Below are 11,094 nucleotides of genomic sequence, written 5' to 3'. Positions count from 1 at the left end.
TAAGATATAAAAAATATATATTTCTAAAGTCACAAAACTTGAAATGGGAAAAACTCTAAACCAAACGAAATAAACCAGCATAGATTCATCTTAAGTGCATAGATTCATCTTAACAACGGATCTAATATGAGCCTAGAGGGATCAAATTTCTTCACGTGCAAATTTTTTTTGAGTGCAAAATACAATGTGTTATTTTTAAATTGTATTTTTGAACGCAATATAGAATATATAGGACTAAATAAAAAATTCAACTATAAAAACTTATTTTAGATATGTATGAAGTTGATATCGACATCAATTAGTTAACATAGATCTTCAAATAGTTTATTTAAATCTCTTGTTGAAATAATTTTTAACAGTATAAGATTTGAACATTTGATTCACACACTTTTTTTACTTATAATTACTTTAGACTATTTCTGAGTTTAGACTCTTGTGATCCATAATGTTAGTTAACATAGATCTTCAAATAGTTTATTTAAATCTCTTGTTGAAATAATTTTGAAAAGTATAAGATTTAAACATTTGATTCACACACTTTTTTTACTTATAATTACTTTAGACTATTTCTGAGTTTAGACTCTTGTGATCCATAATGTTTAGAAGAGATTTTTTCGGAGAGATCGCATCTAATAATTTCTTGGAGCAACGTTTCAAACCCTCTACTGTGGTTCATCATCAGGGCAAAAGTGGAGTATCTGATCTAACATTAACAAAATATATATATATATATATATATATATAGGTGAAGCATGGTAACAATTTGAATAGGGATGAAAGTTGGAAAATTAGCAACAACTGATCCTTGCTTTCCATTCTTAGTTTTTTTTTTTTCGGAATTTGATTTTTTGTTTTTTCCCTAAATTATTATTATAATTAGTTTCCTTTGATTTTCTATCATTGAAGTTTTTTTTTTTTGAAATTGTATATTTCTTAAGTCTCTATTTTTATTTAATTTTATTATTTATTCATTTATTTTTTATTATTATAATTTATTTTTATTTATTTACTTCTTTTTCTTTTTCATATATATATTTATCCACTGATCATGTTTTTAATAATTTGTATTGATTCTGTTTTTTGACTTCGTGTATTTTCTCCATAATTTTAACTTTTGAATGTTTATTTCATTTTACATTGACTAAAATAATAATAATAATAATAATTTTATTATTTTTTTACTTTCTAACAGATTATTCTGTTTTTCCTTATTTTCTAAGCATTTACACACACACACACATATATATAGTTAGATAGATACTCCACCTTTGCCCTGATGATGAACCACACCTTTGTCCTAATGATGAACCACACTAGAGGGTTCGAAACGTTGGCTCCAAGAAATTATTCGATGTGATCTCTCCGAAAAAAAATCTCTTCTAATACTTTAGTTAGATAGATACTCCATCTTTGCCTTGATGATGAACCACACCTTTGTCCTAATGATGAACCACACTAGAGGGTTCGAAACGTTGGCTCCAAGAAATTATTCGATGTGATCTCTCCGAAAAAATCTCTTCTAATACTTTAGAATATATTCACTTTTTTTAATTATAGTGGACATTTTTCTTTATTTAGAGCATAATTCTTTTATTTATTTTATTTTAAAAAGCAAGGATAAAAAGACAAACAAACTTACACATCTCCTCATACTAGATTGTAAAATGAGCCTCTAGACTCAATGATGAAAGTTGTTTCATTTATATTCTCTTATTCCAACTTAATTACTCAACACTATACCATAAATACAATAATTATATTGTAAATTCACCCAATCTAATCCCTATTATCTATAACCACAACCACAACCAAATCTAGTCCCTATTATCTATAAGCACAACCAAAAAATACTAAAGTTGAAAGACCAAAGGGGAATTGCAATTGTATAAATTTTGACCTGTTATGCAACTCTAATTCCTTATTAGGCCGATAGGCCTTCCTTTGAAAGGGACCTTTCGTCGTCCTTCTCATTCTCGCGCTGACACCTGGCGAACTGGACAATTAGCTTCGTCTTTGTTCAGGCTTCATTCTCATGTGACAGCTGGCGGAGTGGGCATTTTTTCCCGTATTTGTTCAGGAAACGACTCGAACCCGACCCTTCGCGCCCTAGGTTCATTTGCTCTTTTTAGGTTTTTGTTGGGTTTACTGCTCCTCACGTGGTAATGTTAGGGTTTGTATGATGGAACCTCTGCTACTCATGGCGCCTGGTGATGATTTCTGGAAGACCACCATAACCAAACTGTTGGCCTTTGTCATTACACAGAGGATGGTAGGTTCATTTATGCGTTGCTCAATAACACCGTTGTGCTTCAATTTCTGGTCTGTAAACTCTTTTGATAGTTTATTTTTCTTTTTTCCTTTTTAAAATAACCTTATGCATGAATTTCGGCTTCAGGACTTTACTCATATGCAGGAAGGGTTATGGTTCAGAGGTTTTTCTTTCGCCTTTCTCGACTGGCTAAGACCGTCTGTGCTTCTGGCAGGTATTTAATTACTGCATGGAGAATTTTGGTCTGCCATGGCTATAGAATTATTAGTAAGTTTCATGTTCTAATATTTTCCTTTAACCTTCAGGTTGCAGAGCAGACATCTGGAACAACCTTCTACACCTATAGGTAATTAGTTATGGGATTTTCACTGTCATTTCTAACATTTGTCTTTCCTGTTCAGCCCATACTAATACTGGTTCGATTTCTTCGGTCGTAGGTATGCTCTTCTCTGGAATTGGACATGCCTAAGGTTCTTGGTTGGTTTTTTTTCGAACACTGATAAAGGGTCTCTTCCTACTTCGTTCTCCAAGTTGGTAGACTGGATTCTGGCTCTGATATTGATTATAACTCTCAGGAGGCACCAACTTGGGGTTTTCGTTCATTACCGTTTATCTTCTATTAATTCGCTCCATGACCGGGTTTCCTGGTATCTTATTAGGTTTAATTCATGAATTGAAATTTTTCTCGCAGGTTGCGCTCTCCAGATAGCAGAAGGCGTACTCTTCAAAACCCAGTTCCAGATAATCGGAACCCTTGTCGTAGGTAAGATTAATGCACCCATTTTTTGCTTTACGGTTCATTATCATTGATACACATGATTATTTTAGGGTTTTCACCTCACGCCGTGCACTTCTCAGGTATGCTTCCACTGGGGTTCGGGAGTCTGGCAGCTTCTCAACACTGATATCCTTGGCTTCACAGGTGCTCTTTACTGACTTACTTGCAGCCTTACGGCGGGTTAAAGAATTATAGGAAGAGGGTTTACATTCTTATGTTATACCGAACTGAATAGTTTGCTTATCGAGAGGTCTCCTGGCCAGTATTAACCCTGTGGGGTTCATAATTTATAACTGTGCATTTTGCAACTTTGAGTTTTGGACAGCTCGTGTAAAAATTTGGGGTTTCCATAGAAAGAAAATGTTTTGACTTCTTCTGTGTATAGTGTATAACTGTAATTGCTAGACAGAACTCTTCTGCGGGGTGATATAATTTTTTTAAAGGAGCATGGATGCAGATTGATATTTAATGTTTGTTTTCCGATTGTGGCTGTCGTGTTTAGTTAAATGGTTTGGTAATTTTATAAAATTGGGAATAAGCAAATGCTACAGGTTCTTTATCGGTTTCCTGTTGACTTCAAATAATTTCTCCTTTCCTTTGAAAAGGTTTCTCTGTCGCACTAGTTATAACATACCAGAGCCAAATATTACGAATTCTCTCTCTCTCTCTACAGAGATATAAATTAGAGTTGTGTTTCTTTTTCAGTTTATTGGTCCGCCATTGCTATAGAATTATTAGTAAGTCTCATGTTCTAATATTTTCCTTTAACCTTCAGGTTGCAGAGCAGACATCTGGAACAACCTTCTACACCTATAGGTAATTAGTTATCGGATTTTCACTGTCATTTCTAACATTTGTCTTTCCTGTTCAGCCCATACTAATACTGGGTCGATTTCTTCGGTCGTAGGTATGCTCTTCTCTAGAATTGGACATGCCTAAGGTTCTTGGTTGGTTTTTTTTCGAACACTGATAAAGGGTCTCTTCCTACTTCGTTCTCCAAGTTGGTAGACTGGATTCTGGCTTTGATATTGATTATAACTCTCAGGAGGCACCAACTTGGGGTTTTTGTTCATTACCGTTTATCTTCTATTAATTCGCTCCATGACCGGGTTTCCTGGTATCTTATTAGGTTTAATTCATGAATTGAAATTCTTCTCCCAGGTTGCGCTCTCCAGATAGCAGAAGGCGTACTCTTCAAAACCCAGTTCCAGATAATCGGAACCCTTTCCGTAGGTAAGATTAATGCACCCATTTTTTGCTTTACGGTTCATTATCATTGATACACATGATTATTTTAGGGTTTTTACCTCACGCTGTGCACTTCTCAGGTATGCTTCCACTGGGGTTCGGGAGTCTGGCAGCTTCTCAACACTGATATCCTTGGCTTCACAGGTGCTCTTTACTGACTTACTTGCAGCCTTACGGCGGGTTAAAGAATTATAGGAAGAGGGTTTACATTCTTATGTTATACCGAACTGAATAGTTTGCTTATCGAGAGGTCTCCTGGCCAGTATTAACCCTGTGGTGTTCATAATTTATAATTGTGCATTTTGCAACTTTAAGTTTTGGACAGCTCGTGTAAAAATTTGGGGTTTCCATAGTAAGAAAATGTTTTGACTTCTTCTGTGTATAGTGTATAACTGTAATTGCTAGACAGAACTCTTCTGCGGGGTGATATAATTTTTTTAAAGGAGCATGGATGCAGATTGATATTTAATGTTTGTTTTCCGATTGTGGCTGTCGTGTTTAGTTAAATGGTTTGGTAATTTTATAAAATTGGGAATAAGCAAATGCTACAGGTTCTTTATCGGTTTCCTGTTGACTTCAAATAATTTCTCCTTTCCTTTGAAAAGGTTTCTCTGTCGCACTGGTTATAACATACCAGAGCCAAATATTACGAATTCTCTCTCTCTCTACAGAGATATAAATTAGAGTTGTGTTTCTTTTTCAGTTTATTGTTCCCTGTTCTTTAAATGTGAACAGAAGAATAAATTCATGCACCCCTAACTTCAATTGGTTTATTCACCATGAGAATCTTTTGTGGGGTTCTGGACGGGGTCGGTATCAGATTGGCAGCCTAGTCCTAACCCCCTCGACTGTTGAATAATTAGTTTAACCCATATTAATCAGAACGATTCCATCACTCTCTTTGTTCTACCGCTTAATTTACTTTTCTTTATAAAAGCAGGCAACGGTTATATACTCTTTTCTTAATTTTCCGGGTCTTTCCTTTCGGTTTTAGTATATAGGTTGATTCACAACCCAAAATCCTCTTTCTCCTCCAGAGTTCGATACTCTGCCTTCTAAGGGAAATAATAGTTTTATCTGTAACACACCTAAAAGTCATCAAATTCATTCAGAGTTCTTCCCTTTTAAAATAAAATGTTGGGTCTACTGTTCCCACTACATGTTTATTTATATATCTACTGCACATCATTAATAGGACTTATACAGTTTCGATTACAACAGAATGTATATATTGGAACCATATTTCAATACTGTTAACAGTAAATTGTAAATAATTTCAATCATGCATTTAACTACAGATTTCAAGTCATTTTTGTGTACTTATCTGCCTTATGTTAAATCCATGAATTCAACAGGGTAACTTTCTCCACCCAACCTTGAGAAGGGCAATGTCGTCCTCTTCTCCCCCCAAATGAGGTTATCCACTGGCTCAAGTCCAGCTCAAGTTATCCCTCTTTTGACAGCGTCCTGTCAATTTCACAGACCCCCAAATGAGGTTATCCACTGGCTCAAGTCCAGCTCAAGTTATCCCTCTTTTGACAGTGTCCTGTCAATTTCACAGACCTTTAGGACAAGTTCTGGAGCAGCAGAGTGAGAACTGGCCATTTTGGAGAGGGAATATCCCAAAAAGATGGAAACCCCCATGGAGAAACTAGCAGAATACCGCCAACTATGTTTGAGAAATGAGACTGTATACTTTGATGCTTTTAAAAAGAAGCAACGAGGTAATGTGGACTTCCAGGCTAATCTCAACAGGCTGGAGCTTGCAGGCTGGTGGGACGAGATAATACAGAATAAGTTCGATAAGGACGAATTACCCGATGATTTCCAGTGCAGGAAAGAGTGGATAACACGGGGCACGTACTACAGGCTACTTGTTGAGCCACTGGACATCGCTAATTATTACAGATTGGGTAAGAATGAGGACTCAGGACCGTACCTCACTCATGGAAGGCCTCGTCGTTACAAAACTCTTCAAAAGTGGCTGGAAAATAATGAAGAGCAGCTGCAATCACTCCCAACGAAGCTCACTCAGGACTCTTGCCTCTGGGCTTATGTTGAAGAACTTAATTGTTCAAGGCAAAAGAAGGAGTATAAAGATGAAAAAAGAATAGAATTGGAGAATCTAGTGAAGGCTTTGACTGACTCCGATGGTTTGTGCAAGGAAGATCTTATGACAGGCGAATCCACCTACAACATTGTGGTCGACTGGTTGCGCAAAAACAAGCCTCTGGCTTAGCTCTATAATTTATCATCCCCAGCAAAGCATCCAGATTTGAGTGACGATACATCTGGTTGTAACAAGTCAGGTAGGTTTGGATTAGGTGTTCGGCATTCTGTGCTTCTGTTTGATTTGGATTTAGACTCTACTCAAACTTATGTGTGGTTGAACAATGTATTTAGCTTTGATATTACTGTTTTAATTTAGTTGTGTGAGGTTTAGTCCTTCGGTTCAAATTTGAACAATGTATTTCGCTTTGATATTTACTGTTTTAATTTAGTTGTGTGAGGTTTAGTCCTTCGGTTCAAATTTGAACAATGTATTTCGCTTAGATATCACTTATGTGAAGTAGTATTTCGCTTCAAACTGCTCAATTAATAAAGATCACATCACAGTGGTCACTTTTCTTTCCAATACTGTAATACCCTAGATTCGAATTTCAGCAAGTATAGAATTACTTATAAATTTGAAAAACAATAATGCATAAAACTGAAGCTGCACCTACCTGAACTGCTGGCTGTCTTCCGGTTTTGCTGCTGAACTGGAAATCCTGAACTGCTGGCTGATTTGATCCAATTTCGGGATGGCCAATACCACCCTACCAGACAGAGCAACCTGGTTGCTCAATCCAGAGAAGCTCTCCACAGAGGCTCTCTGTCCCTCCGTGCCCAGAACTCAGATCACTCAAGACTCTGCCATTTCAAGGTTACTTCTCCTGGTTTTTGCTGATCAATCCTCAATCCTCCTCCGGTTTTTCCTCCCCTGCTCCCGGGTCAGGCTGCTGCTATAAATATCCCCCCCTGCCTGGCGGTGGCCGCCCTCCCACTTGCAGCCACCGCCCCTCAGCATTGAAGTCTCTCTGCGATATTTCTTGCAATCAATTTTCAGTAGGTAGGGTAGTCTTTATTAGTTCAGATATTTTGTTTATACGACCCATTATATGTGATATATATATATTTTGATTGATATCCCTGTTGGCACGTTATGGCATAAGTTCATAACTTTAGCTTATATATATGTATATGCATGACTTTTCTTTAATACATAGTATAACTTTAATGATATTTCTTATAACATTTTATTTAATATATTTTACAAACATTAAATGTTTTTACTTATAACATTTTATCAAGTATCTGCTATAAATATTTAATGATGTATATATACTTATAACATTTCAAAATATGTTATAATCATTTAATGATATATATATTTTTATTAAATGATATTTGTAAAGTCTAACTATATATATCATAAAATTTAATGTATATATATATAGATATATTCATATATTATAAAGTTTAACATTTTTATTAATGGGTCAATTAGATGGGTTGTTACAAATACCAAAGTGAGCCCACACTAAACTCACTCTAATTATACTTTAATTAAGTAATGTGATTATTCGTACCTATTTGATTTGAATAATATTTATGGGCATGTCTAACTATTATACTATTGTTTTAAGTTTTCGAGTTTTGGATTGGAATTCTGCGAAACGATTTTGGGTGAGATTGATTTTGGAAATCTTTGGAGCAGTGGAATTGTGCAGAGTTTAGAAATCAAATTTATGATGTCAAAATTGTTTTTGGGTGCAATTTGGTTTTGAAAATTTTTGTAGTAGAATTGAGTAGAATTTAAATTTTTTTAAGGGATTTTGAAATTTGGCTTTAAAAAATGTATAGAACTTGGAATAATTATTTGATACTGATAAATATATCTCTTCAGAGTCTACATACAAATATTAAATATGTATACTGTTTTGATTTTAGTAATTGATAAATATATCTTTTATACTACGCTAACATATAAATGTTGAAGTTTTGATAAATATATCTTTTATACTACGCTAACATATAAATGTTGAAGTTAAATTTTACTCTCGTATAAATTTATAATTTTTCAAATTCTATATTATAAAAACATACAAATTATTCATAATCTATATATATTAAAATTTATTTAAAAACACAGGAACATTAAATATAGATGGATTTATACCATCATGAAAGTTCCCACAACCACATGGGAAGCTTTAAAATTTATTTAAAAATATAGGAACATTAAATATAGATGGATTTATAGTGAAATGAATAGACAGGTGCATTATTTCCATCATGAAAGTTCCCGCAACCAGCTGGGAAGCTTAGCCACGGATGGTTGCACAATATTAAATCATTTTTAATTTTTCTTTATTGTAATTAAGCTTGTTTTTATTACAAGGATCAGGTAGGTCCTATCACACCTAAGCTTCTTTGACCTGCAAATATGCTCCTCCCACGATACCAGGAAATTGGTATTCAAAGATGTTAGGGATGTGCCAACAGGTCTTATAGTTTTCAGATGTTAATTTTTTGGGCATTGAAAATGTACCATATTTTTCTTATAAATCTAAAATAGAAGGTACGTAGTTTTACCACAGTACAAGGAACGTCTATATCTTATTTCAAGTTAAACAACAGAAAACGGGACGAAACAGAAAGAAACGAAATTTCATTCATAACTAATACATATAAAATATATCGACAGATTACCTGTTTAACAACTGCAACTGCAGTGCTTCCACTGCAAAAGCAGTCTATAGTCGGACGAGACCTCAATTCTTTGTCCATTACTTTGTACGCTTTCAGGTAGGTATCTTTCCAGGCAGAAAAAAGACTGGACTCCTTTCTTGAACTGACTTGGCCATCACCACCCAAGTCATTTTGGCCATTTTTTGCCTTCTTTTTGTTATTGTATGTATCGGTAGCATTGATGTTGTTTGATTTATCCTTGAAGGATTGCCAAAAAGAATGCAGTTTCACTGGTAATGAATCCCTGACCCTACGGGCAACAAGATGGCCATCAAAAACCCCACAGAAGATTGAATCATCTGAAACAAAATCCTGTGAATGATAACAAAAGAATAATGAAAATATGAACTTTTTATTTCCAATTAGGACACAGCAAAATTTTGCTAAAAAATTGAATATCATTTGAATTGAAAAAGAACTCTGACCCATGAAAATTTCGAAACATTTCATTTGTGAACTCATGAGAAAAGAAGATTCACAGCATAAATGGCAATGTCCAAGAGTCACATAGTAGCCCTTGTTCCATTCATTACTAAGGGCTAGGATCCTTCTCGCACTGAATAGTGCATGCACATTGTTGCTACAGCATACATGTAGATTGCATATGTTACATTCTACATTCTAAAAAAATACCCTCTTGCATGAGGCATAGAGTGTTGTTTATTTTCTGCTGCTGTTTAGGAAGAGATTAGTGGAGAACAGTAAGAGATCAAAAGATACAAACAATTCTCAGTAAAACCAAAGACACACATATGAAAATTTAGAAAACTGAAGTTCTTATTCTTTGAAGAGCAGCATTGTTGGCTTTTTGTGAAGTGCATGGTGAAATTTTTCTGTCTTCCTTGGAAATCCTTGAATGGTTTCGGTTGCCTTAGCTGATAGTTATTGATAGGTACTTCAAAGAATTCAACACTACAGGAGTTCCCTATTGTTCTCCGTCATCTTCTAACCAGATATTGCCAAAGTTGCAGTTTGCAGTGTAAATTGAGCATTTACATCTCAAACTACCATGGGGATTAATCTCCTGACTCTCTCTTGATGATTAGAATTATAACATGTGGGCATTCATGCCTTCAACGACACTGGTTGAGACTGATCTATATCGTCCATATGCAGCATGCCCCCATGGAGATCGATGTAACAACCATCAACCTCAACCTACATAGTGTATGCACATTATTTTTTCATGGCGATTGATCCTATGATTAACTCAAATGCCTCTGTCATTGTCTGCAGAAGCTAGCTCTTATGGGGGTTACCTTCTGAACTGTTTAGATTCCACACATCATATCCACAGAGGATTGGATCTCTCACAATTGCGAGGTCTTTAGTATTTACATATAAACGTCTTCACTTCAATTAACGCTATGACCAAATCAACAAAAACGACTCCCCCAAGTTGTCGGCAATTTATGTCGTATGACAGGACAGAGTGACAAACCTCGCAGCCCACTGGATATATGGACTCTCAGTTCGAAGCAAACCTCAAGAGGACAACAAGTAAAAGGAAAAGGTCATAAAGGTTGCAGGGAAAACGCTAAATATGTAAGCAATTGTGAATCAGGATAGCATAAGTTTATTAATCTTTTATTAAAGGAAGCCTCTCTTTGCACTGCAGCCCCTTGAGGTATGTTTCTGTCAAGCATTCCAATATATATCTATATATATAAACTGCAGATACGTCTTCCCTTTTTTGAGGTTAGAGACATGAATTAAATGCCACACACACATATATCTTAGTCGAAGAGGTTAGTTCAGTTGGCTATGGCCAATGTTTTTAGGCATTTAGCTAATTTTGTGATAGCAGGTGCCGGATTAAAGCCTTTTTGATCAGGTGTACTAGTCTATGTTCATGGGTTTATCAAGAATGCCATCCAAAATGTGACAAAGTATTCCTCAGGTTCTCATTAAGTTTTGCTTGGAAAAATATATAGATAAATACCTCAGGCTACCAAAACAGTGCCAGAACAAGAAAAATATAACTAATCACATAGTCTAGAAATCA

General features: G+C 35.2%; 1 protein-coding gene and 2 long non-coding RNA genes across 4 annotated transcripts; all 3 read left to right on the top strand.

The window, feature by feature from the left end:
- Positions 1-2,074: 2,074 nt before the first annotated feature.
- LOC149177434 (uncharacterized) lies at positions 2,075-3,651 on the top strand. 2 transcript variants are annotated; one of them, XR_016258771.1, is made up of 5 exons: positions 2,075-2,269; positions 2,396-2,483; positions 2,575-2,615; positions 2,961-3,032; positions 3,192-3,651. It is a non-coding gene; the product is annotated as an uncharacterized LOC149177434 (long non-coding RNA). The 2 variants fall into 2 exon arrangements; XR_016258770.1 differs by having other exon boundaries at positions 3,128-3,641.
- A 126-nt stretch (positions 3,652-3,777) lies between these two features.
- LOC149177433 (uncharacterized) lies at positions 3,778-4,565 on the top strand. The gene is made up of 3 exons (XR_016258769.1): positions 3,778-3,863; positions 4,209-4,280; positions 4,376-4,565. It is a non-coding gene; the product is annotated as an uncharacterized LOC149177433 (long non-coding RNA).
- A 1,312-nt stretch (positions 4,566-5,877) lies between these two features.
- On the top strand, positions 5,878-6,855 carry LOC149177432 (protein EDS1B-like). Its single transcript, XM_089420131.1, has one exon. It carries the CDS (start codon positions 5,926-5,928, stop codon positions 6,532-6,534), a length of 609 nt encoding a protein of 202 aa, XP_089276257.1. The 5' UTR covers positions 5,878-5,925; the 3' UTR covers positions 6,535-6,855.
- The last annotated feature ends 4,239 nt before the right edge of the window (positions 6,856-11,094 follow it).

Source organism: Pinus tabuliformis, chromosome 4_1, assembly GCF_031772625.1.
Source record: "Pinus tabuliformis cultivar Carrire ecotype Pingquan chromosome 4_1, CPIR1, whole genome shotgun sequence".
NCBI classification, from domain to species: Eukaryota; Viridiplantae; Streptophyta; class Pinopsida; order Pinales; family Pinaceae; genus Pinus; species Pinus tabuliformis.
Note: the sequence above shows the minus strand (reverse complement) of the source record. Positions and strands in the feature narration are given on the sequence as shown.